This window comes from Doryrhamphus excisus, chromosome 19, assembly GCF_030265055.1.
Source record: "Doryrhamphus excisus isolate RoL2022-K1 chromosome 19, RoL_Dexc_1.0, whole genome shotgun sequence".
Classification (NCBI taxonomy): Eukaryota; Metazoa; Chordata; class Actinopteri; order Syngnathiformes; family Syngnathidae; genus Doryrhamphus; species Doryrhamphus excisus.
In genome coordinates, this window is record NC_080484.1 from 14,723,272 (window position 1) to 14,750,569 (window position 27,298).

A 27,298-nucleotide genomic window follows, 5' to 3' on the forward strand; every position below is an offset into this window, starting at 1 on the left:
GAGGAAATGAATGGAATAATAAATTTATTCATCCAAATGATTGCTGAGTGAAACAATAAGAACAAGAGTGTATTTAGTAATTTGTCTTTTATTACAATGTTTGTCTTTTACTTTCAATCAGGTGAAGAAAAATACCTGTTATGTTCCGTATAATAAAATATGTCAGCTTTATTCATTTATGAAGACATAAAAACAAACATGTCTGTCTCTCCCTGCGTGTAAAAGGCCCAGAGAGCTGCAGCTTGGCGTGGGGAAGCAAATAAATGGGACACAGCTTGTGGTAGGAGCCAAAGGGCCAAGAAAAAAAAAAAAAAAGATAAGGCCAGAGACGTAAAAAAAAAAAAAAAAAATGAGCACGTGGGGGTGGGTGGCGGTGACAGTGAAGAGCACACAGCGGCGGTGGGAGCGTAGTAGAGTTCAAAGGTCGCTCTCGCCGTACAGGGCGGTGGAGAAGGACATGTAGTCCAGGGCCCCCGGTACGGTGTCGGGGCCCGTGTAAGGGGCCATGCGGGCGATGCAGTAATCCGCCTGGTCGGGGGGCAGCTCCCGTCGCAGTTCCTCAGCTAAAATGTAGTTCTGTGGACGGAGAGAGGTGTTTACTTCCTTCTGGGCCACAAGGGAATCAAAGCCCTAATGTACAGTGGTGGCCCGGTGGGCGGATGAGTACCTTGTCCCCCGCCAGGACTTTGAAGGAGGCCATGACCTGGTCGGCCGTGTCCGTGTCGGCCGTCTCACGGGACATGAAGTCGATGAAGGCCTGGAAGGTGACGATGCCCATGCGGTTGGGGTCCACCACGCTCATGATGCGGGCGAACTCGCTCTCGCCCTGCGTGCGACACAGAGGACGTGTCAAGAGTCTCCATGGAAACATCATCTTGGGAGGTCCTTCTAGGACACGGGTGCAAGGTAGACAAACTCTCAGGTCATCCTGCCTGACATTGGACACCATCTCACGAAATCTCGCAAGATTACGCCGCGCTTCAGTCAGCATCGCTAGCTAGCCATGAGACGGATCATCCAAAACCTGACTCATGCTAGTAGCATGCTGACTGGCTAGCACAGTGTCGTCCCGGCAGACTTCATCAGTTCATGTTCAAAGACTAGATAGGACAGCTAATTAGAAGAGGTTTCACTTGTCATGGGAGCATGAATCGTCAGTTCACGTTCAAAGACTAGATAGGACAGCTAACTAGAAGATGTTTCGCCTGTCATTGGAGCAGGCTTGATTGGTCCGTGCTATAAGACTAGATAGGACAGCTAATTAGAAGAGGTTTCACTTGTCATGGGAGCATAAATCGTCAGTTCATGTTCAAAGACTAGATAGGACAGCTAATTAGAAGATGTTTCGCCTGTCATTGGAGCAGGCTTGATTGGTTCGTGCTATAAGACTAGATAGGACAGCTAATTAGAAGAGGTTTCACTTGTCATGGGAGCATGAATCATCAGTTCATGTTCAAAGACTAGATGGGACAGCTAAATAGAAGATGTTTCGCCCTGTCATTGGAGCAGGCTTGATTGGTTCGTGCTATAAGACTAGATAGGACAGCTAATTTAAGATGAGGTTTTACCTCTTATCCGACAGAGCATGGGTTATTGGTTCGTGCTATAAGACTAGATAGGACAGTTAATTAGAAGAGGTTTCACTTGTCATGGGAGCATGAATCGTCAGTTCATGTTCAAAGACTAGATAGGACAGCTAATTAGAAGATGTTTCACCTGTCATTGGAGCAGGCTTGATTGGTTCGTGCTATAAGACTAGATAGGACAGCTAATTTAAGATGAGATAGGACAGCTAATTAGAAGAGGTTTCACCTCTTATCCGAGCAGGGGTGATTGATTCATGCTTTAGGACTAGATAGGACAGCTAATTAGAAGAGGTTTCACCTCTTATCCAAGCAGGGGTGATTGATTCATGCTCTAAGACTAGATAGGACAGCTAATTAGAAGAGGTTTCACTTGTCATGGGAGCATGTATCGTCAGTTCATGTTCAAAGACTAGATAGGACAGCTAATTAGAAGATGTTTCGCCTGTCATTGGAGCAGGCTTGATTGGTTCGTGCTGTAAGACTAGATAGGACAGCTAATTTAAGATGAGGTTTCACCTCTTATCCGAGCATGGGTGATTGGTTCGTGCTATAAGACTAGATAGGACAGCTAATTAGAAGAGGTTTCACTTGTCATGGGAGCATGAATTGTCATTTCATGTTCAAAGACTAGATAGGACAGCTAATTAGAAGACGTTTCGCCTGTCATTGGGGCAGGCTTGATTGGTTCGTGCTATAAAACTAGATAGGACAGCTAATTTGAAGAGGTTTCACCTCTTATCCGAGCAGGGGTGATTGATTCATGCTCTAAGACTAGATAGGACAGCTAATTAGAAGAGGTTTCACTTGTCATGGGAGCATGAATCGTCAGTTCATGTTCAAAGACTACATAGGACAGCTAATTAGAAGATGTTTCGCCTGTCATTGGAGCAGGCTTGATTGGTTCGTGCTGTAAGACTAGATAGGACAGCTCTAGTCGACAAAGATGTCATCCGAGGGGTCTAGTTTATGTGTTGGGAGACTACATAAAATAAGATAAGATAGAGTCCCACAAGGGGATGCGGTGTGCGTATGAAAGACATGCAGTCCACAGTCAGTGCACGAGTGCTGCCGGCTTTACCAGGTTGTACCCAATGGAGATAAGGCAGGACTTGAAGTCATCGGCGTCCATCACTCCTGTTCTCTTCTACGAGGTGAAAGACGGAGGACACAGGAGGACGAACAGGAAGCCAAGGGGGGAAGAGGATAAGAAAGTGTAGAAAGCGGTGAAGTAGATGAAGGAGAAGGAAGGAAAGAGGAAGACAACAGTTAAAGATCTGAGTGAGGGGCGGGGCCACGACTATACCTGCGCGTCATTGGCGATATCGAAGCCCAGGCTGATCAGGCAGGCCTTGAACTCCTCCGCCCCTAGCGTGCCCGAGTGGTCCTGGGGTATGGTGGTGGTGGTGGTATGGGGGGGGGGGGGGCATGCAGCAACACATACAGCCGTGTCAGTGATGGGAGGGGGCGGATGCATGGGGTCCATGGGGTGATGACAGGTGAGGGGGGGGTGTAGGTGACATGGGTGAGAGGGTGGTAGGGGGGTGCACCATGCATTGGGGAGGTGAGGTGGGATGGTGGTGTGTGTGGGGGGGGGGGGGGGGGGGGAGGTCATGCAGGAGACAAACAGAACAGAGTATTAGGATCTACAGACGGCATTCTCAGCTGTTAATGTGCAGTATGACAGCCACTACTACATAGTACTACTACACACTAGTACTACATAGTAGCCATAGTAGCGGCTGAGTAAAGTAGTGGTGTAGTGTACAAAGTCAAGGTACATATAGTATTTGAGGTGGGGTGTGTGCAAAGGTTGTCCTCCTACACAGTGAACCATGCAACATGCTATACTGTGTATATATATATATATATTTATACACGCACAATATCAACTTCACTCATTACTTTTTGCAATATTTAAACTTTTTTTCATACATAATCCTGCTCAATATCCTCTCATAATATTATGACTTCATTCCCATAATATTACAGCTTTATTCCCACAATATTAGAGCTGTATTCCCATAATATTATGTCTTTATTCCCATTATATTATAGCTTTATTACCATAATATTATGACTTTATTCCCATAATATTATGACTTTATTTCCATAATATTATAGCTTTATTCCCATAGTATTATGACTTTATTCCCATCATAGTAGAGCTTTATTCCCATAATATTATGACTTCATTCCCATAATATTATGATTTTATTCGAATAATATTATAGCTTTATTCCCATAGTATAATGACTTTATTCCCATTATATTATAGCCTTATTCCCATAATATTATAGCTTTATTACCATAATATTATGACTTTATTCCCATAACATTATGACTTTATTCCCATAATATTATAGCTTTATTCCCATAGTATTATGACTTTATTCCCATCATAGTATAGCTTTATTCCCATAATATTATGACTTTATTCCCATAATATTATGATTTTATTCAAATAATATTATAGCTTTATTCCCATAGTATTATGACTTTATTCCCATTATATTACAGCCTTATTCCCATAATATTATAGATTTATTACCATAATATTATGACTTTATTCCCATAAGATTATGACTTTATTCCCATAATGTTATAGCTTTATTCCCATAGTATTATGACTTTATTCCCATTATATTATAGCCGTATTCCCATAGTATTATAGCTTTATTCCCATAGTATTATGACTTTATTCCCATCATAGTATAGCTTTATTCCCATAATATTATGACTTTATTCCCATAATAGTATAGCTTTATTCCCATAATATTATGACTTTATTCCCATAATAGTATAGCTTTATTTCCATACTATTATGACTTTATTCCCATAATATTATAGCTTTATTCTCATAATATTATGACTTTATTCCTATCATATTACAGCTTTATTCCCACAATGTCATATAATATTTTGACTTTACTCTCATAACTTTTTTGGCAAGCTAATTGTCCCTAGTTAATAATAATATGACTGTAATAATTGTATTTTTTCTTGAATATTTCACCATGACGGTGTTGCCATAAAAGAATGACTTTTCCTGTCATAAAGATGAATCAATTATGAATATCCATGAATATACAGTATTGCCAATATGAGAAAGTAATAGTTGCTATTGATGACTCTATTGCCGCCAGGCGTCGCTTACTGACCCTGTCAAAGTGGTTGAAGGACGCCCGGAACTCGTTGAGCTGCTCCTGGCTGATGCCCTTAGCGTCCCGTGTCAAGATCTGGTTCTCGATCTCGTTGATGGTGCGGGCGATGGTGGTGAGCAGCTGCTCCCAGCCCACTCGGATGTGCTGCAGAGCGTACCCGTACGTTTTAGTGTCACGGCTTCTTTTTGCACTTACATGACAATCACCTACGTACGCTTACTGCAAACATGACATTGAGGGGCTCTAATTTCGTGGCGCAGCGCAAGGTGGGGTAGGGTGGCAGTGGATCTATTTTTTTACTGTTCATCCTCAAGGAGGATGAGGAGGAGATATATAGCATCAAAGGTTCTCCTATTTGGCCATGTGGACCAGGAATGCTGGCGGGAAACAAGTAAGATGCTTGGGTTAGCCTGCTGCTGTGTTTAATGTAACTGATGTGTGCTGATGTGGTGAATGACGCATGGTGGCCTCTGATGGCAGTCCAGTCCAGCATTTAAAGTCAATGAGGGGCCTTCATTTGTGTTAAACCCTCTCACGCCTTCTCTCATCCCTCTTTGCAACTTACGTCGGGAGGGATGGAGGCGTGGGTGCGCGGCGGCGCACCAGACTGCGCTGCTCCCAAAATTTGCTAAGTGAGCTGGCCACACCCCGTTGGCGCGGCCTGGTCTACGAAATTAGAGCCCTCACTTTTTAGGACAGAAAGACAATATTATATGGTAATTTTACCTCCACTGCGTACTATGAGTAGTGTAGTATACACCACTATTACTATTATCACATTATGTACCTCCATGGTGTAGTTGGTGTGCTGGTTGTCAAAGATGAGGGCGGCCTGGATGAGCTGGTGGTCTCCCTCCAGCTGGTCGATCTTTGGCTTGTAGTTGATGATGCTCTTCTCGTACTGGCGCAGGTGGGTCAGCTGGTCCTCCAGGGTGCCGTGCATCTCCATGGAGATGTAACCAATTTCCTGCTCGAGACAAAGGAGGTTGCACGCGAGGGAAAAAACAGGCAATACGGTAGTTTCTCTTGGTACCGACCGCCATCTTGGTCTGGATCCAGGGCCCGATGACATTGGCTTGGTTGGCAAACTGTCGGCGGAGACGCTCGTTGTTCTGCTGCCGGGCGTGTTCTTCTATGAGGGCCTGGTCTCGCTGTGGAACCAGCTGTCGGACCTGCAGGCGCACAGGAGACGTCATGACAAGAATATGGGCTCTCCTACAGTTTCTGGTGGTGTCAGCTCATCTTCTCAAATATGAAAATGCATGTAAAAAGCATGTAAAGGACACATGGTGGACCTTGTCCCATTTGGTGTTGATCTCCTGGGGGGTGATGGTGGTGTAAGGGTTGGTGCCGGCCATGTTGACGTGGTAGGTCTGCACGATCTTGGCAATCTCGTTATGGATGCCCAGGATGGCTTGGCGCTCCTTGTCCGCCTCTGGCAGGGTGGCCTTGAACTGCTCGTGGGCCGTACTTAGTCCCTGAGACACGGTAGAGACCGGCGGTTGACAAGACGGGTAAAGAGCAAAGGTTGTTTCTACGGCTGGACTCACTCACCTGGATCTCTTCAATGGTGTGGACTATAAAGGAATCCTGCAGGTCCTCCATAGCGCCCTCCATCCAGTTGTTGAAGGGCGCCGCCCTTTTGGCAAACTCCAGGTACAACTGGTCGATGGTTTCTAGCAGCTTCTCTGTTCGCTGGAAGTAACAGTAAACACCTTTATCAAGAACCTTTGCTCAGGTACACATGGTCCTCAGGTGGTCCTCGGGCTTTCATGCTTTACCAACATGCCCCCATATGTTGCTTACAAACATAATTTTGTCCAAAACACACAGAGATGCCCGAGGGTGGAATTGAACCCTGGTCTCCTGTCATGATGTTGCTATGTAATATATGTTGTATATTGATTGTACTCAAAGGTACCCAGATTAAGAAGAAAGATGGTCAGGGATGTGCTCCAATGAAAGTGAAAGTAAGAATTAAGGGGTGTGTGTCTGGGCCCCGAGAGTCACATGTCAACATGGAAACTGGAGGACCAGTGGTGCTTATTCAGACGAAGATACCTCCAGAGAGTCGCTGCGTTTCTTGGTCAGTGCCCCCAAAGAGTCCCACTGCTCGCAGATCTTCTGGCATCGAGCGTTGACACTCGGCGAGTCGTAGTAATCCAACTCACTGAAGCACGATGGCGGCGTGAGCGTCAATATGCATTTCCTTGATTTTCGATCAACACCAACACCAACTTACTTCAGCTCCTGCGAGATGGCCATGATCTGCTCCACGCGGTCCTGGTGGGCGGCCAGGTCGCTCTCGAAGGCCTCGTGCTTTTTCAGCAGAGCCTTGATCTGGGACAGCGACGCCGTCTCAAAGTCCTTACGTTGTAGCATGTCCTCCTGGCCTGGAGGGGGAGACATATTCATCATTTTCAATCCTCATTCAGCATTAACAAACCCTGTTAACTTTAATTGAAAACACATTTCATTCACAAGTAAGAAGTAAACAAGTAAAATGCTTGGGTTAGCCTGCTGCTGTGTTTAATGTAACCATCAGGACATTATTTTTCCTCATCATTTTCTGAGAAATTGCAACTTTATTTCAAGCTAGGACTTGATTGTGTACCCTGGTACACAATCAAGTCCTAGCTTGAAATAAAGTTGGGCTGCATGGCTGCATGGCTGCATGGCGGACAAGTGGTTAGCGGGCAGGCCTCACAGCTACTAGACCCAAGTTCAATTCCACCCTCGGCCATCTCTGTGTGGAGTTTGCATGTTCTCCCCGTGCATGCGTGGGTTTTCTCCGGGTACTCCGGTTTCCTCCCACATTCCAAAAACATGCTAGGTTAATTAGCGACTCCAAATTATCCATAGGTATGAATGTGAGTGTGAATGTTTGTTTGTCTATATGTGCCCTGTGATTGGCTGGCGACCAGTCCAGGGTGTACCCCGCCTCTTGCCCAAAGACAACTGGGATAGGCTCCAGCACCCCCCTGGTGAGGATAAGCAGCGGTCAACATCTTATACGCCTTCATATATATTTTATTTTAACTTAACTTAACTTAACTTAACTTAACTTAACTTAATTTAATTTAATTTAATTTAATTTAATTTATTATGGCTGTCCAAAACAACGTGTTAATGGCACTATATGTGCCCTGTGATTGGCTGGCGACCAGTCCAGGGTGTACCCCGCCTCTCGCCCAAAGACAGCTGGGATAGGCTCCAGCACCCCCGCGACCCTCGTGAGGAAAAGCGGTAGAAAATGAATGAATGACTTGATTGTGTTTTTCCACTCCTGCTGGGTTCTTTTTTGTTTCAATTTACAAACTACTACTTCAAACGACTTCTTCACGCCACGCATGTTTATGTTCTCTACCTTCTGTCCAGCACTCGTGGATGGTGGCTTTCTGTCGGAACTTCTCAGCGAGGTGGTCCAGTCTCTCCAGCCTGCGGATTTCATTGAGGAGCCACTCCTCGTAGCCTTTCTCCGCTCCTTCCAGGTTGGACCAAGCATTGTTGATGTCCTGCAAGAGACAGTCGGTCAGGATGTTTGGTTCCTTCTCATTTCCTCCGGCAGGAGAAGAAAACCCCGCACCGACACCATCTGTCCCTCGGAGGGCATGAAGGCGGGCCTGTTGCTGAGCCTCAGCTTGGTCTGCAGCGTGTTGAAGTTGATCTCCAGCTGGCACTTCTCCTGCACTTTGGGCGGCTTGTGGAGGCGGCGGTAGTCGCGGAAGTCCTCCAGCTTCTGCTGCATGGCCTGCATGGTGTTCTCCGGCCTGCGGTTCTCCAGCCAGGGGATGGTGCGGCGGATCCACTCCAGCAGCTGTGTGTGTCAATGGTAGGATGATGGAAAGGCAGTGTGAGAAATACCAGTTAGGAGCATCAATCTTTTTTCTACTGGTCTTGTGTCAAACTGCTTTCAGGTGGGCAAAATTAGGATTATTTTGAATTAAAAACGATATGCCAGTCCCCCGGGCCCATGAAAGTTGGCCAAGACGGGACAGAGGAAGGGAAGGAAGTGAGGAGACTCACATCGCTGGCCAGCTTCTCATAGTCTTCCATCAGCTGCTCGTTCTCCTGATTGACGGCCAGAACCTTGCAGATCCTGTTGGCCGCCGTCTCCGCCTGTGTGAGTGAGGGGCGGAGTTAGCCATCATGGATTTGGACGCATGGATGCAGGAAACCCAAGTAGGAAAAGCAACAAAGAAGCTCGGTGCAGACATGTTGTTTTCTATCAAACGTCATTATGGCGCTACCTCAGCTTCACAACCACAAAAACCTTGTCGTCCAACATGTCTCCATCACAGGAGAACAATACAAACCCCACGGAAACCTTTATGGGCATGCCAAGTGTTGACCGATTACAATTTTGCATGTAGACATGAAATGCTAACAGTTAGAATGCTACGAAGCAAAAGTGCCAAGATAGTTCTATAGTGTCCTTACATCATGCCATGTATGTATTAGCATGTAGACATGGGTAAAATAGCAGAAATGCTAACATGCTAAAAGTGTGAATGCTACATAGTAAAGGTGCCGAGGTAGTTATATAGTGTTCTTACATCATGCCATGATAGCATAACCCTACTGGTTAGCATCCCTTACACATTCTTCTATTTTCTTGCTTACCAAGATGATAGCATGATAACGCTAGTGGTTAGCATCCCTTACACATTCTTCTATTCTCTTGTTTACCAAGATGATAGCATGATAACCCTACTGGTTAGCATCCCTTACACATTCTTCTATTCTCTTGTTTACCAAAATGATAGCATGATAACCCTACTGGTTAGCATCCCTTACACATTCTTCTATTCTCTTGTTTACCAAAATGATAGCATGATAACCCTACTGGTTAGCATCCCTTACACATTCTTCTATTCTCTTGTTTACCAAGATGATAGCATGATAACGCTACTGGTTAGCATCCCGTACACATTCTTCTATTCTCTTGTTTACCAAGATGATAGCATGATAACCCTACTAGTTAGCATCCCTTACACATTCTTCTATTCTCTTGTTTACCAAGATGATAGCATGATAACCCTACTGGTTAGCATCCCTTACACATTCTTCTATTCTCTTGTTTACCAAAATGATAGCATGATAACCCTACTGGTTAGCATCCCTTACACATTCTTCTATTCTCTTGTTTACCAAAATGATAGCATGATAACCCTACTGGTTAGCATCCCTTACACATTCTTCTATTCTCTTGTTTACCAAGATGATAGCATGATAACGCTACTGGTTAGCATCCCGTACACATTCTTCTATTCTCTTGTTTACCAAGATGATAGCATGATAACCCTACTGGTTAGCATCCCTTACACATTCTTCTCTTGTTTACCAAGATGATAGCATGATAAACCTACTGGTTAGCATCCCTCACACATTCCTCTATTCTCTTGTTTACCAAGATGATAGCATGATAGCCCTACTGGTTAGCATCCCTTATACATTCTTCTATTCTCTTGTTTACCAAAATGATAGCATGATAACCCTACTGGTTAGCATCCCTTACACATGCACACTGCACTTCTATTTCTTTAATGGGCAAGGACGTAAAATGGCTCTTTTCATAGTAAAGGTTCCCGACCCCTGTGCTAGGTGCTAGAATGCTAACTGATAGCATTTTTGCTATTTTACTCATGTCCACATGCTACAGAGCTGTGAGTTTGAGCATAGGGTTTTTCTTCAGAAAACATGCTAAGCTAGCATTATGTTGGAATGTAATGTTAGCGTGTTAGTTTCAACATTAGCGTAAATAAAGTGTGCCTGTCCCTGCCAATATCTTGGGGAATGATGATGATGGTGGGTGCTACCTTCGGTCGCTCACCTTCTGCTTGCCTGAGAAGGCGTGGTAGTAACACGACACATAAGTCATGACGGCCTTCTCGTCTGGCCTCAAGGTGCTAATGATATCTGCTCACACATCACAGGAACAAGAGGAGAAAAAGCCACCAGAGGAGAGAGAAAGGCACAAAAACAACACGAGTAAAAGTGTGCAGAGACAAAAGAAGGTCAGCAGGGGGCAGAAGGTCTCCAGTCTGTCTGCGGGTTTTGCTCTCAGGGATGCTCAGCTCAAATTTGGCGTCATGTTAGCTTCATTGGCCACTCCAAATTGTCCATAGGTATGAATGTGAGTGTGAATGGTTGCTTGTCTATATGTGCCCTGTGATTGGCTGGCCACCAGTCCAGGGTGAACCCCGCCTCTCGCTCCAAGACAGCTGGGATAGGCTCCAGCATGCCTGTGATCCTTGTGAGGATAAGCGGTATAGAAAATGGATGGATGGATGAAACATTAGAGCCCTCTAGACATGAAATAACACCCCTATAGTCACCTTTACACACCTATTTGTCAATATAGTAGACATCATAAGAGAAAATAAGACATAGAAAACCTGTTTACCACCTTCTAAATACATATTTTTAAAATTAGAGTCCTTTAGACATGAAATAACACCCCTATAGTCACCTTTACACTCCTATTATCCAATATAGTAGACATCATAAGAGAAAATAAGACATAGAAAACCTGTTTACCACCTTCTAAATACACTTTTTAAAAATTAGAGCCCTTTAGACATGAAATAACACCCCTATAGTCACCTTTACACTTCTATTATCCAATATAGTAGACATCATAAGAGAAAATAAGACATAGAAAACCTGTTTACCACCTTCTAAATACACATTTTTAAAAATTAGAGCCATTTAGACATGAAATAACACCCCTATAGTCACCTTTACACTCCTATTAGCCAATATAGTAGACATTATAAGAGAAAATAAGACGTAGAAAACCTGTTTACCACCTTCTAAATGCACATTTTTAAAATTAGAGCCCTTTAGACATGAAATAACACCCCTATAGTCACCTTTACACTCCTGTTTGTCAATATAGTAGACATCATAAGAGAAAATAAGACATAGAAAACCTGTTTACCACCTTCTAAATACACATTTTTTAAATTAGAGCCCTTTAGATATGAAATAACACCCCTATAGTCACCTTTACACTCCTATTTGTCAATATAGTAGACATCATAAGAGAAAATAAGACATAGAAAACCTGTTTACCACCTTCTAAATACACTTTTTAAAAATTTGAGCCCTTTAGACATGAAATAACACCCCTATAGTCACCTTTACACTCCTATTTGTCAATATAGTAGACATCATAAGAGAAAATAAGACATAGAAAACCTGTTTACCACCTTCTAAATACACATTTTTTAAATTAGAGCCCTTTAGACATGAAATAACACCCCTATAGTCACCTTTACACTCCTATTTGTCAATATAGTAGACATCATAAGAGAAAATAAGACATAGAAAACCTGTTTACCACCTTCTAAATACACTTTTTAAAAATTAGAGCCCTTTAGACATGAAATAACACCCCTATAGTCACCTTTACACTCCTATTTGTCAATATAGTAGACATCATAAGAGACAATAAGACATAGAAAACCTGTTTACCACCTTCTAAATGCATATTTTTAAAATTAGAGCCCTTTAGACATAAAATAACACCCCTATAGTCACCTTTACACTCACTACATTAGTCCTGGAGACCAATAAATCATGTATAAAGAAATCTATTAGCCAATATAGCAGACATAATAAGATGTGTGTGTGCCACCTAGTGGGCAGTGTGGAGTACTACATATATGGTAGTAATGTGTTTGAATGAGTGTGTTATAGTGTACTAAGTGTGTATATTTGGACAAAACATGATGGAGTGAAGCAGAGTATTTTTGGTGATGGCAGATGAAGTGCATCGTCATGGCAACCTCATCAATATGACTGAATAATCAATACGAATGGGTATTCCCCATCAATAATAATGATGGGACATTTAGGGGCGCCCGAGTCAAGCAAACGAGCAGACAGACGCGGAGACGTGACGTGTTCCCATCATGCATTTCGGTGGTGACCACATGCACACAGTGAGAGCCCCACCCCTGCAGGGAGAAAGGGGCGTGGTTAGGAGAAGACCTGAGGGAGAAAAGACGAGGAGGGAAGGAGGCAAGGAGACGCTGCATCCAGGGTACCTTCTGAGCGCCAGAGAAGGCGTGGTAGAAGCTAGACACGTAGGTCATGATGGCCTTCTCGTCCGGACGGGCAGTGCCCACAATGTCTGCGAGGGAGAGAGGAGGTTGGGGGGTGCGCTCGTCAAACAGGAAGTAGAACACACGGAGGATTGGATCGCCTTTTCATAATAGCGTGAGAAACGCTTCGATGAACCTATGTTGGAAATCATCCAACATGGATGGTGGGACATTTCAGCCAATCCCACACTTGGAGAAAGTCACTTCCGGAAAAGAAGTACTAAGTGAAGTTAGTACACACACACACAATTCATCTCAAAACTTCATGTAGACGTGGCCTACAAAACTTCACTGCTATGCTAACCTACAAATAAGCTACACTGTATCATATCTACTATATCTACATACTGTATACTGTGTACACTGTATACTTCAATGAATGAGTTCTATATCATGCTGCTAAAAAGCCCAGGAGTATGTGTTGGTGTGTTAGTACGTTTTGGAGACGCTCACCTTCTGCATCCAACATCTTGGGGATGTCCAAGTACTTCTCAGCCACGTCGAAAGCCGTGTTCAGGTTGGTCATGGGGTCGTCCTGACAAACATCATCATGGGAGACAGCTACAGCGTATTTCCATCAAGTACAAGTACTGTGTAATCTGCTTCCATTAAGTGCCACGTAAGACAGCGTATTTCCATCAAGTACAAGTGCCGTGTAGGACAGTGTATTTCCATCAAATACTGTGTAAGACAGTGTATTTCCATCAAGTACAAGTGCCGTGTAAGACGGTGTATTTCCATCCAATACTGTGTAAGACAGTGTATTTCCACCAAATACTGTGTAAAACAGTGTATTTCCATCAAGTACAAGTGTCGTGTAAGACAGTGTATTTCCATCAAATACTGTGTAAGACAGTGTATTTCCATCAAGTACTAGTGCTGTGTAAGACGGTGCATTTCCATCAAATACTGTGTAAGACGGTGTATTTCCATCAAATACTGTGTAAGACAGTGTATTTCCATCAAATACTGTGTAAGACAGTGTATTTCCATCAAGTACTAGTGCTGTGTAAGACAGTGTATTTCCATGAAGTACAAGTGCCGTGTAAGACAGTGTATTTCCATCAAATACTGTGTTAGACGGTGTATTTCTATCAAATACTGTGTAAGACAGTGTATTTCCATCAAGTACAAGTGCCGTGTAAAACAATGTATTTCCATCAAATACTGTGTAAGACAATGTATTTCCATCAAATACTGTGTAAGACAGTGTATTTCCATCAAATACTAGTGCTGTGTAAGACGGTGTATTTCCATCAAGTACAAGTGCCGTGTAAAACAGTGTATTTCCATCAAATACTGTGTAAGACAATGTATTTCCATCAAATACTGTGTAAGACAGTGTATTTCCATGAAGTACAAGTGCCGTGTAAGACAGTGTATTTCCATCAAATACCGTGTAAGACAGTGTATTTCCATCAAGTACAAGTGGCGTGTAAGACAGTGTATTTCCATGTATAGTACAAGTGGTGTGTAGCAGTACCTTGCGTAGTTTAGCGTAGTCAATGAGTTCCGGACGGTGCCGATGAATGAGCGCACAGAAACCCAAACCATCCTTCCAGCTGAGGACAGAAGAAAGGACAAAGATTGTTAAGCCTCGACGTGTGTGCTAGTGTACGAGTAAAATAGTACTACAGTAGTACACAGTGTACTAAATGAGCAGCAAGCACCCCACATCCCAATACTAGTGTAATGTATGTAAATTGATGTAAAGGATTGGATACGCAAGTACAAGCGTAAGTACATCATATTTGATATTAAAGGGACAGTATGGGACATTATTTTACTACGTGGTCCTGGATGAAGGACAAAGCGGGAATGATGAGCTTTACATGCTGTTGGGAAAATATGACATCCCGTGAGGTAGCAGCAACAGTCATCACCTGATGTGGAAGTTCTGGATGTTGACGTTCTTGTAGGGCGCCGTCTTTCTCTGACACCACAGCAGGAGGCCCTCCTTGGCCGACGTCTCTGAGATGGACGACAAGGACGGCTCAGCCGCTGAGCCCTCATTGCAGCGGCGCGTTCCTTACCTTCCACTGAAATGTCCTGGATGGCAAAGCGAAGGATGATGGTCCAGATCATCCCCAAGGTCATCTTGGCATTACCGTCCACTATTTCTGCATGGGGAAACATCACTGTATCAACATCACGCCTTCATATATATTTTATTTTATTTTATTTTATTTTATTTTATTTTATTTTATTTTATTTTATTTTATTTTATTTTATTTTATTTTATTTTATTTTATTTTATTTTATTTTATTTTATTTTTTAATTTAATTTAATTTAATTTAATTTAATTCTATTTAATTCCATTTAATTCTATTTAATTTAATTTAATTTAATTTTATTTTATTTTACTTTATTTTATTTTATTTTATTTCACTATATGTGCCCTGTGATTGGCTGGAAGTCCAGGATGTGGCCCGCCTCTCACCCAAGACAGCTGGGATAGGCTCCAGCATGAGGAAAAGCGGTAGAAAATGAATGAATGAATAAATAATTTAATTTAATTTAATTTAATTTAATTTAATTTAATTTAATTTAATTTAATTTAATTTAATTTAATTTAACTTAATTTAATTTAATTTAATGGCACTATATGTGCCCTGTGATTGGCTGGCGACAAGTCCAGGATGTGGCCCGCCTCTCGCCCAAGACAGCTGGGATAGGCTCCAGCATGAGGATAAGCGGTAGAAAATGAATGAATGAATGAATGAATGAATGAATGAATGAATTAGATATTATTATTATTATTGACCTTTATTAAATATTGACCCCTCTTTTGGTCCCCAGCATCATTTAGGATGAAGATGACTGAATGCTAATGAATGCGAACGGGGTCATGGATTCCATGCGCTGGTACAAGGAGATGTGGGAGAAGGGGAGTTGACACTAGCCTGGTATGTACAGTACATATTACTGTATGTATGCAATATACGTACATACAGTATACTGTACATAGAGTATCTATAGTGCACCATACACTAGATGGGCTGTATCTGGTGGTGTCCATCATGAAAATGGGCTTCAGCAGGTTGGGTCATCTTCAGTAATCGCAGGCTTCTCGCTGTAATCCAATCAGGATCAGGCGCTTTGGGAGCTGCTCGAGCGCGACGGTCAAATGTTGCGAGGTGTCGCTCAGACACGTGGGTGTGCGACACGGCGTAAAAGACATGCGGTGGAATTACGCCTCCGAGTGACCCACAAATTAATGTTCGCTCAGCCAATATGTTGCCATATTGCTGTTATTCAGTGCCACAGCGAGTTACTATGCGGGAATCACATAATCTTTGGCACCAACTGGCACTGGCCCAGTGGACTCCTAGCATCATTGGCACAACTTGGCTCGCGCCATTACATTCCAGTGGATTCCAATAGGCGGATGGTTTGTGACATTTGGTTCCACTTGGTAGACGAAGATTTTAAACATTTTGAAATGTTCTTGCCGGCAAACGAGTAGTAGTAGTCGTTCACGTTCGTTCACGTTCGTTCTCGTTCGTTCTCGTTCGTTCTCGTTCGTTCACGTTCGTTCTCGTTCGTTCTCGTTCGTTCTCGTTCGTTCCGACTCAACAGCGCATCAACACGTGATGACTAGTGGTGTCTCGGTCATGAACGAACGGGTCAAAAGAACTAGTTATTTTTTGTGAACGGAATGAACGAGGTCTTTCAGTCAGCTAACCCCACCCACCCACAGAGCGAGGCGCGACGATAGGATAAGACCGACAAGCAAGCAGATAGTCCCGCCCTGCAAAAGGACCGGTGAACTGACTCTCCAGCCAATCAAAAAAAAGCATTAGCAACTGAACGGACTGAACGGGTATTTTAGGGACGGTGGCCCTATGTATAATGTCTTGGTTATATGTCATATTCTTTTATATTTACCATCTTAGATGTCATGAAAAGCTTGTAAAATCTACTTTGTTGGAGCTTTGATGCTGGTGGTTATGAGCTGCAACCATGGCAACCACGGTGAGATTACGTGATGCACGTATGGACGAATAGAGACTGAGAAGTCACGCACCCTCAGCGCCAATGGACACCAGTTTGACTCCTTTGCTGGCGATGAAGTCCAGCGCTTTGTTGACGTTGGAGATCTTGTGAACTCTCATCTTGCCACGCTCCGGTTTGGCCAGACGCTCTCCTGAAAAAGACAGCTTTCACGTTTATGTTCACGTTGCGTCCCAAGACGAGCGTGTCTCCTCCCTTATCACCTGAGATGACCTCCAGAAGGAGCATGAGCTTGAGTCCATCCCGAAAGTCCTCCTCGATGTTCTCGATCTGTGTGCCGGCTTTCCTCAGGTGAGAGTTACACCAGGCTGTGAAGGTCTGCACAACAAAGAAATTCACACCAGCAAGATAACCAAAGTGCGGCCTGGGGGCCACTGGAGGCCCGTCGCTGTTTCTTTACTGGCCCGTGGCTAATTCTGAAAATATCGTCCGACAAAACACACAGCTAAAACAGCTAAAAAAAAAAAATCGGCAGAATAAAGTCAAAATATGAAGAGAGAAGTTGTAATTAACAAATTGTACAAGAATAATGTGGTAATATTACCATGTAATGTAAGTAACATGAAGTTGAACTACTCGGAATACATGTGTCAGTATATATATATATATATATATATATATATATATATATATATATATATATATATATATATATATATATATATATATATATATATATATATATATATATATATATATATATATATATATATATATATATATATATATATATATACACACACACACACACATACATATATATATATATATATATACATACACACACACACACATACATATATATATATATATATACATATATATACATATATGTATATATACATACATATATGTGTATATATATACACACATTTATACACACACACACATATGTATATATGTATGTATGTATATATGCATGTATATATTTATATATGTATGTATATATACATACATATATGTATATATACATATATATACATTTATACACACATATGTATATATGTATGTATGTATATATGTGTGTATGTATATATGTATATATATATGGATGTATATATACATATATACATACATATATATGTGTGTGTATAAATGTATACATACATGATACATATATACATATATATGTATATATATACATCCATACATATATATACATACATACATATGTGTGTGTATAAATGTGTATATATACATATATGCATGTATATGTGTATATATATATACATACACACACACATATATAAATATATACATACATACATATATACATATATGTGTGTGCATAAATGTATATACATACATGTAGTATGTATATACACATATATGTATGTATATATACATACATATATGTATATATACATATATACATATATGTATATAACTGTACATGACTAAAAATGGCAACACTTAGAAGTGGAGATGTCCTGTTCAGGTAGAAGGTGTATAAATTACACAGCAGAAAGACACACGACACACACACACACACACACACACGCACACAGTAAGGCATCTTGCTAAAAGTACTGTGACAGTGTGTCCGCATTCCAGCCCAGTACAAGTGCGGTACGGCAGAGATCCATGAAGGCCAGCTGTGTTTCCTTCTGGCGCGGACATCATCCCATAAAAGGCAGCGCTACGAGGGCTCGCGCCACCGCTTGACTTTTGTGCTGGCAACACAGCAGGAAGGAAACGGCATGTCATTCTGCTACCAGAGTCGGCATCAGACGCCGTTTCATCTCCAAGGATAGAAGCCACCCAAGGAGGATTGATGTGCACGCGGCCTGCGGCCTGCTGGGGTCTTTTTGATGAACACACGCTAGCAACATCACAGCAAAAAAAAGGCCAAAAGTTGGAAGCCTGCCCAAAATTATGCTTGTCTCTTAGGACTGCAATCTATCTGCGGTGCGAGAGGATGTAGAGTTGTATGGATGGATTTATGTATATTATTAGGGCTGGGCGATATATCAATATTTTAAAAAATATCGATATTTGCTTTAAGCAGAATATGAAAACCAACCATATCGTTGATATCTATATAGTCTGAAAGTGAGGAGTGGAGCAGAATCCATGAGGCTCAGTACAAGCTAACAGGCTAGCACGTCTACAGTGGACAAAATGGGCCATGACTAAGTAGTAACTCTGTAATATGGAGGTTACTTCCATACAGAGCATAAAATAAATCCTTTTCACCACCTTAAATGTTGGCACAAACTCCAATATGAGGAACGTGTGCCGTGTCTGGTGCGCTCCTGTTCCTCATGAAAGGAAAAGCAACCTATCACATGTTGCAACTGTGGAAAAAAAAGGCTATAAAAGCCTGCTGGAAACAATAGACTCGCCATGTCTAGCCAAGTTTTGAAGTCCCGGTGATTTAGCACAAAGTCTAGCACACATGTGGAAGGAAGTTAGCCAGCTGCTAACAAGCCTGATGCAGTCCACACTTTGGTATTCCTGACACTAAATAAGGCCATGCTAATACGACTGTTTACTTGAAAGTATATTTGACTTGTTGACATTGTAAAATGTCCATTTAAACCAGGGACTCCTTCATATTTCCTTCTTTGGATTGGAGCATAGCTGAAGGTTTGGTATAAAAAATATTATATTTGACCCTGATTATATTTATTTAGAAAATAATGACCCACTTTATTGTAGTGGCATTTTATTTATTATATTTTATTTATTTTATTTATTTTATTTATTTTATTTATTTTGTTTATTTTATTTATTTTATTTATTTTATTTATTTATTATTATTATTTATTTTATTTATTTATTTTATTTATTATAATCTTTATTATTTATTTATTTATTTTTAATGTGCATCTTGTATGAAGCTTTAAAATGAAAATAAAAAAATCCTCATTTTCAGTATTTTTTTTAAATAAAAACTTGAAACTATATATTGTAAATCAATATTCAACCTAAATATATCAGGATATGAATTTTTCATTTTTTTTCTATGTCCGTTGTTCTGGATTTGAAGTACTTGGGGGTTCAACAGAAGAGAAGAAGCGTGCAGGCCGGATGGAACGGGTGGAGAAAAGTGTCAGGCGTGATAGAAGAGTTTCAGCTAAAATGAAAGTGAAAATGTATACAAAACTGCGACGAGAGCAGCCATGTTGTTTGGTCGAGAGACAGTGCCACTGAGGAAAAGAGGTTCTCAGTGGGAGTGACCAGGATGGATAGGATCAGGAACAAATCCATCAGAGAGACATTACATGTTAGAGGTCAGACTGAGATGGTTGGGACATGGGTTGAGAGATAGTGAATATATTGGTAGAAGGATGCCGCCAGGTAGGAGGCGTAGAGGAAGACCAAAAATGAGGTTTATGGATGTAGTGAAGGAGGACATGAGGGTAGTTGGTGTGAGAGAGACAGATGCAGAAGACAGGAAAAGCCCAAAGAGAAAGAAGAAGAAGAAGACTGCCATATATCCCACATCAGCTCCTTATGTGTTAAAATCATAATTCCACCTCTTAGAATGATTTCTAACCTCTCAGGCGCCATGTTGGTGAAAAAGCAAGTGTAACCATGTGACCACACAATGTACTTCCTGCATGCACGTTCAGTAATCATGAGTCAGCTCTGCATTGCTTTGTGCCGCCGGCTGCTTTTTCCACTGCTGATCCTCACCTGACTCAGGAAAACACTGAGCTGTGGCTGCTACGCCACAAAAGGAGGCTTATCCCTGACCACCACAGTTACTACTACTCTCAGTGGTCTATGCCTACTCAATACTACCTCATACTCACCACTAACTACCTCATAATCAGTACTACCTCATACACAATGGGATTGAGATGGACCTCAAAGTATTCCTTCCACTGTCTGATGACATCTTCAGTCAAGGTCAGCAGGTCCCTGTTCCCCACTGTAAACGGTGGCCTCACAGGAGTCCTCCCACAACTGGGTTTTTGCCTCGACCATCACCCAAGCCGTGTGCCGCTTGGGTGATGGTAGCCGTCAGCTGCTTCAGGAGTCCCACAGGGCATCCGTGATCCGTAGGACTCCTTCAGCTTGACGGTAACGCACTACCCCATCATCATCATCACAGTACTCCATCATCATCATCATCATCATCACAGGACTCCATCATCATCATCATCATCACCACAGTACTCCATCATCATCATCATCATCATCACCACAGTACTCCATCATCATCATCACACTACCCCATCATCCTCATCACACTACCCCATCATCATCACAGTACCCCATCATCATCATCATCATCATCATCATCACACTACCCCATCATCCTCATCACACTACCCCATCATCATCACAGTACCCCATCATCATCATCATCATCATCACACTACCCCATCATCATCCTCACACTACCCCATCATCATCATCATCATCATCATCACCCTCACACTACCCCATCATCATCATCATCACCACACTACCCCATCATCATCATCATCATCATCACACTACCCCATCATCATCCTCACACTACCCCATCATCATCATCATCACACTACCCCATCATCATTCTCACACTACCCCATCATCATCATCATCACCCTCACACTACCCCATCATCATCATCATCACACTACCCCATCATCCTCATCACACTACCCCATCATCATCATCATCACAGTACCCCATCATCATCATCATCATCACACTACCCCATCATCATCATCATCACACTACCCCATCATCATCATCACAGTACCCCATCATCATCATCATCACAGTACCCCATCATCATCCTCACACTACCCCATAATCATCATCATCATCATCACAGTACCCCATCATCATCACCACACTACCCCATCATCATCATCATCACACTACCCCATCATCATCATCATCACACTACCCCATCATCATCACCACACTACCCCATCATCATCATCATCACACTACCCCATCATCATCATCATCATCATCATCACAGTACCCCATCATCATCCTCACACTACCCCATAATCATCATCATCATCATCACAGTACCCCATCATCATCATCATCACAGTACCCAATCATCATCCTCACACTACCCCATCATCATCATCATCATCATCACAGTACCCCATCATCATCCTCACACTATCCCATCATCATCATCATCATCACACTACCCCATCATCATCATAACCATTTGACTGCTTAATTTTCTACCGCTTATCCTCACGAGGGTCGCGGGGGTGCTGGAGCCTATCCCAGCTGTCTTCGGGCGAGAGGCGGGGTACACCCTGGACTGGTGGCCAGCCAATCACAGGGCACATATAGACAAACAACCATTCACACTCACATTCATACCTATGGACAATTTGGAGTGGCTAATTAACCTAGCATGTTATTGGAATGTGGGAGGAAACCGGAGTACCCGGAGAAAACCCACACATGGGGAGAACATGCAAACTTTTTTTCCACCTTTCTGATAGCAAAGATGTTTATGATGGCCTTTCCACCAGCGATCGGAGAGCCAACCGGTACAACTCATCCAACCGCTCACAAGCGTTGCACAACAAGTCGTGCAGGGCGCACTGAATGCAGAACTCCCGCCATGTGATGCAACACACTTTAAATTGAGCGCGAGGAAATGGATGCCTTGCAATGTAGGCGTGGCCTGGGACGGTGTCTTACGGCCTTATAAGGACAAATGTGTAGAAAAAGTCGAGCACCTGTAACGTGCCTGGCCACACTTTGTCAGGACTGTGTGTGTGTGTGTGGAAGACAATGGCGTGGAAATATGTGAGAGTTGCCTCTGGCGGCGCGTCCCACAGACAACTGGGTGTGCAAAGACATGAAAGTAGTCATGGCGGCGGCCGTCTCAGGTTGGAACTTGAACGGGAATCCAGGAGACTTTCCAACACGCTGGCTTCAGCGTGTGTGAATCACCGCCCCGACCTGCGTGACGCAAACATTTCTCCTGAATTTCTGACTCCAAGCGCATTCCACATTTCCCTCATCAATGGCCCCCATCTTTCTGGGGGTGCTTGTGAAAGTTGAGTTTATTCTCGTAAAATTGAAACTTTTATTTTTCTCCTTAGAATACCATTTCATTTTTGCTCTTATTTTCTTATAATTTATTTTTTCAGTATTTAATTTAAATTTAGGGGCTGCATTTAAATTGTATTTAAATTTAAATTTGTATTAATATTTTAATTTAAATTTGTATTAATATTTTAATTTAAATTTGTATTAATATTTTAATTTACATTTGTATTAATATTTTAATTCATTCATTCATTCATTCATTCATTTTCTACCGCTTATCCTCACGAGGGTCGCGGGGGTGCTGGAGCCTATCCCAGCTGTCTTGGGGCAAGAGGCGGGGTACACCCTGGACTGGTGGCCAGCCGATCACAGGGCACATATAGATAAACAACCATTGTGGAATTGAACCCTGGTCTCCTAGCTGTGAGGTCTGCGTGCTAACCACTCGACCACCGTGCCACCCTGTTAATATTTAAATTTGTATTGATATTTAATTTAATTTTTTATTGATATTTAAATGTAATTTAATTTTTTTATTAATATTTAAATTTAATTTATTTTTTTATTAATATTTAAATTTAATTTATTTTTTTATTAATATTTAAATTTAAATACAAGAAGATTTATTATTAATTCTGACTTTATTGCCATATTAGGGCTTTTCCCACAACCCATTTTTCCAAAAATGACAAATGCATTAATTGATGGTTTTCTTGTTCCTCATAATACTATGACTCCAGAAAATTGTCTATTTTTCTTTCATACGTATGTCAATTCTATGCTAGCCATATAAATGATATAATTCATTAATAATGCAACTAGAGGCCCAGATAAGATAAGATAAGATATGCCTTTATTCGTAGATAAGGTACTCTTCCTACGCCTTGCAATGCATACTGCAGTATTTGTCTTGTTTTGTATAAAGAACTAAATGATTATTATTATGTATGTGCATTTAACAACAAAACCTGCAGGACATGAATGCATGGTGGAGGACGTTTGCAGCTGCAAGTGTGGCTGAGGACACCCCCGCCCACCCTGCCCCCCCCCAAGCATGAAGTGCACAGCTGCCAGGAGGCTGCAAGTTATGTTACAGAGTAGCGTGCACTACCGTACCTCCTTCTTCAAACAAGCAACTCAATCATTTCACTTTTCTAGCAAAGTCTGACAAAGTCCAGACTTCTCTACACCAGCCGGGCTCACCCAGTGATGACATCATGGAAACCAGAAGCAGAAGAAACCGGGGGCCCGTTTTCCAAGCGGCAACAAGAGAGGGGTGAGATTATTACCATTTTTGGGCACGCTCGCTCCTGACACAAGCCCAACCCAAACCACAGCGCTTGCTCAGATTCCACGCAGCTTTTCTTCCCCATTTTTGTCTCTCTCTTCAAACCTGTGTGTGTCTCTGTGAGTGTGTGTGTGTGTGTGTGTGTGTGACCTCCTTTTCCTTCATTTCTCCACAATCACTGCATCAATCATATCATATTCATATCCATTGTAAATACTCTATATAGCACTTTTCCACCTACAAGACACTCCCGGCGCTTTAACACTGTCAGCACATTTAGCTACTGATGACACAGCATCAGGAGCACCTGGAGTTCACTATCTTGCTCAAGGGCACTTCTACATGATTACGGCAGGACAGAGGACCCAACCAACAACCTTCAGGTTGGGGGACAACCACTCTACCACCTGAGCCCCCCCCCCCCCCCCCCCCCCCCCCCCCCCCATGTGCTGTGTATGTAAATTACAATGAGTTTTTATTCATGGACGGCCCAGACTTCCCTCTTCCCGGCCACTTCATCCAGCTCCTCCCGTCGGATCCCGAGGCGTTCCCAGGCCAGTTGAGAGACGTAGTCTCTCCAACGTGTCCTGGGTCTTCCCCGAGGTCTGCTACCGGTTGGACGTGCCCTGAATACCTCCCAAGGGAGGCCTTCAGGGGGCATCCTAACCAGATTCCCAGTCCACCTCTCAATGGCTCCTCTCAATGCGGAGGAGCAGCAGTTCTACTCCGAGTCTCTCCCCGGATGACAGTGCTTCTCAGCTTATCTCTAAGGGAGAGTCCAGCAACCCTGCGGAGAAAACTCATTACCCGCAATCTTGTCCTTTGGGTTTAGCTTTCTCTTCACCACAACGGACCGATGTAGAGACCGCATCACTGCAGACGCCACACCAATTCGCCGTCTCCCTAGGTACTTAAACTCCTCCACTTGGGGCAGGACCTCGTCCCCGACCCGGAAATGGCATTATACCATTTTCCGGGCGACAACCATGGACTCGGACTTAGAGGTGCTAATTCTCATCCCGACCGCGAACCGATCCAGTGAGAGTTGAAGGTCACGGCTCGATGAAGCCAGCAGGACCACATCATCAGAGACCTAATCCTGCATCCACCAAACCAAAACCCCTCAACGCCCTGACTGCGCCTAAATATTCTGTCCATAACAGTAATGAACAGAATTGGTGACAAAGGGCAGCCCTGGCGGAATCAGACCTATTGCCTGAAATGCGAACCAGACTCTGACACCGGTCATACGGGAATGACTCCTTACAGAATTCCCAGAGGAACACGGTCGAATGCCTTCTCCAAGTCTACAAAACACATGTAGACATGTAGTTGGGCAAACTCTCATACACCCTCAAGGATCCTGCCGAGTCTAGAGCTGGTCCACAGTTCCACCACCAGGACAAAAACCACACTGAATTCGAGATTCGACTCTTGGACGGATCCTCCTTTCCAGGACCCATGAATAGACCATACCAGGGAGGCCGAGGAGTGGGATTCCACGATAGTTAGAACACACCCTCCGGTCCCCCTTCTTAAAACAGGGGACCACCACCCAGAGGTACTGCCCCCAATGTCCATGCGATGCTGCAGAGCCGTGTCAAAACCAAGACATGCCCACAGCATCCAAGGCCTTAAGGAACTCCGGGTGGATCTTATCCACCCACCCTACCACCGAGGAGCTTTTTGACAATCTCGGCAACCTCGACCCCGGAGATAGACCAGGGAAGACCCCACTGTGGAGTCCCCAGTAAATTACAATGACTTGTTATTCATGTGCTGTGTGTATAAATGACAATGAGTATTGTTTGCTAAAGTAAAGTACAGGTAATGACTACTTAAAATAAGTGTTGAGTACTTCAAATACTACCTATAGTATTCACATTTAGCCTAAAAAGTACTTTTGTCTTTCAAACTAGCTGGGATAGGCTCCAGCCTCAAGAGCAGATGACTGCTTCCAATTGTGGGGGGGGGCTAATCCTATCCTAGCTGGCGGGGGTTGGTGGTGGTGGGGGGGGGGGGTGATTGAGTAAATGCATCCTAGCATGAATGGCATCTGTTGCATGACATGGTAAAAAACTGTGAATGTAGTCTACTAAATACTTCACACGTCACATGTACAAGTACACACGGTGTGAAGACGACGCATCAACAACAACACCAATCCCGGAAGTGAGGCTCACCTTTCGCTGCTGCTTCTCCCAGGCGGGGTCCAGGAGCAGGTCCCGGTCCCAGTCGTCCTCCTGCTGCATATAGTCATTGTCGTCCTCGTAGTGGTCCATATCGGATGTGTGTGTGTGTGTGTGTGTATGTATGTGTATGTGTGTGTGAGCAGCTCAACAGCTCAGTATGTCTCGGCTTCGTTCGTGTTTCTCCGCCGCCGGTTCTCTCAGCACCCTTCTTCTTCTTCCCCTTCTCCTCCACCTCGGTGCGTAGGGGGAGATTCGTTGCGATGGTCCGCCCCCGGCTTCCCCTGCTGTCTCTCTCCCTCCCTCCCTGTGTGTGTGTGTGTGTGGTTTCTCAGCGAACACTCCGCTGGATCAAGTCGGGTGTCGATGTGCGACAGACGGTAAAAGAGAAGAAAAAAACTTTAATAAAATCGATGTCCAACTGGTGAATGTGATTGGACCCCTCCGCGAAAGGCGCCCGCCTTCTCGTCGCTGATTGGCTAACCTGAGCGTCATGGGGGAAGCTTTTAGACGGTACCAAAGTGTGATTGACAGTTTGCTCGAAGCTAATTAGCCTGACTTCATTGTAGCAGAAGGTTCAATAAACGGCTTTGTAACGAAACATTTAGCAGGGTTCTTGTGGAGCTAAACACCGACATATATTGCTATCCATTTGTAAAAGTACGGCTACTGGACACTTCATTAGCTACGCCTAGCTTCGAGTACTGTCTGTTAACATTGTAATAACCTGACAGTAAAGGGAAAATGTATTTCAATTCAGTACGCTTACATGCACAAAAATAATAAATGATTGAATTAGGGTAAAAACAGTTTTTAAAGAAGTATGGAAAGGCCTTAATTTGATTGTGTTTGGCATTATAAAAGTCAGATGAACATACTGCAACGAACTCTTAGCGTTGTGGTGTTGATGTTCAGTATTCTGATGCTCGTGAACTCACCTTGCTATTGTGATTTTATTGGATAAAACACAGG

General features: G+C 42.9%; 1 protein-coding gene across 5 annotated transcripts; it reads right to left on the reverse strand.

Annotated features, from left to right (window-relative positions):
- Positions 1 to 59: 59 nt before the first annotated feature.
- On the reverse strand, positions 60 to 27,145 carry actn1 (actinin, alpha 1). 5 transcript variants are annotated; one of them, XM_058057199.1, is made up of 22 exons: positions 26,321 to 27,145; positions 17,077 to 17,191; positions 16,887 to 17,006; positions 14,892 to 14,978; positions 14,742 to 14,829; positions 14,342 to 14,420; positions 13,312 to 13,393; positions 10,581 to 10,666; positions 8,774 to 8,866; positions 8,334 to 8,564; positions 8,115 to 8,262; positions 6,990 to 7,140; positions 6,809 to 6,917; positions 6,302 to 6,442; positions 6,043 to 6,225; positions 5,785 to 5,919; positions 5,535 to 5,714; positions 4,745 to 4,891; positions 2,890 to 2,970; positions 2,665 to 2,730; positions 668 to 826; positions 60 to 576 (listed from the first exon to the last, which is right to left on the reverse strand). In XM_058057199.1, the coding sequence occupies exons 1-22, from the start codon at positions 26,417 to 26,419 to the stop codon at positions 418 to 420; spliced, it is 2,739 nt and encodes a 912-aa protein (XP_057913182.1). In that variant the 5' UTR covers positions 26,420 to 27,145; the 3' UTR covers positions 60 to 417. The 5 variants fall into 5 exon arrangements, with proteins under 5 accessions (XP_057913182.1, XP_057913180.1, XP_057913185.1 ...); XM_058057197.1 differs by lacking the exon at positions 10,581 to 10,666 and adding an exon at positions 12,802 to 12,887 and having other exon boundaries at positions 26,321 to 27,144; XM_058057202.1 differs by lacking the exon at positions 2,890 to 2,970 and having other exon boundaries at positions 26,321 to 27,144.
- Between the last annotated feature and the right edge of the window lie 153 nt (positions 27,146 to 27,298).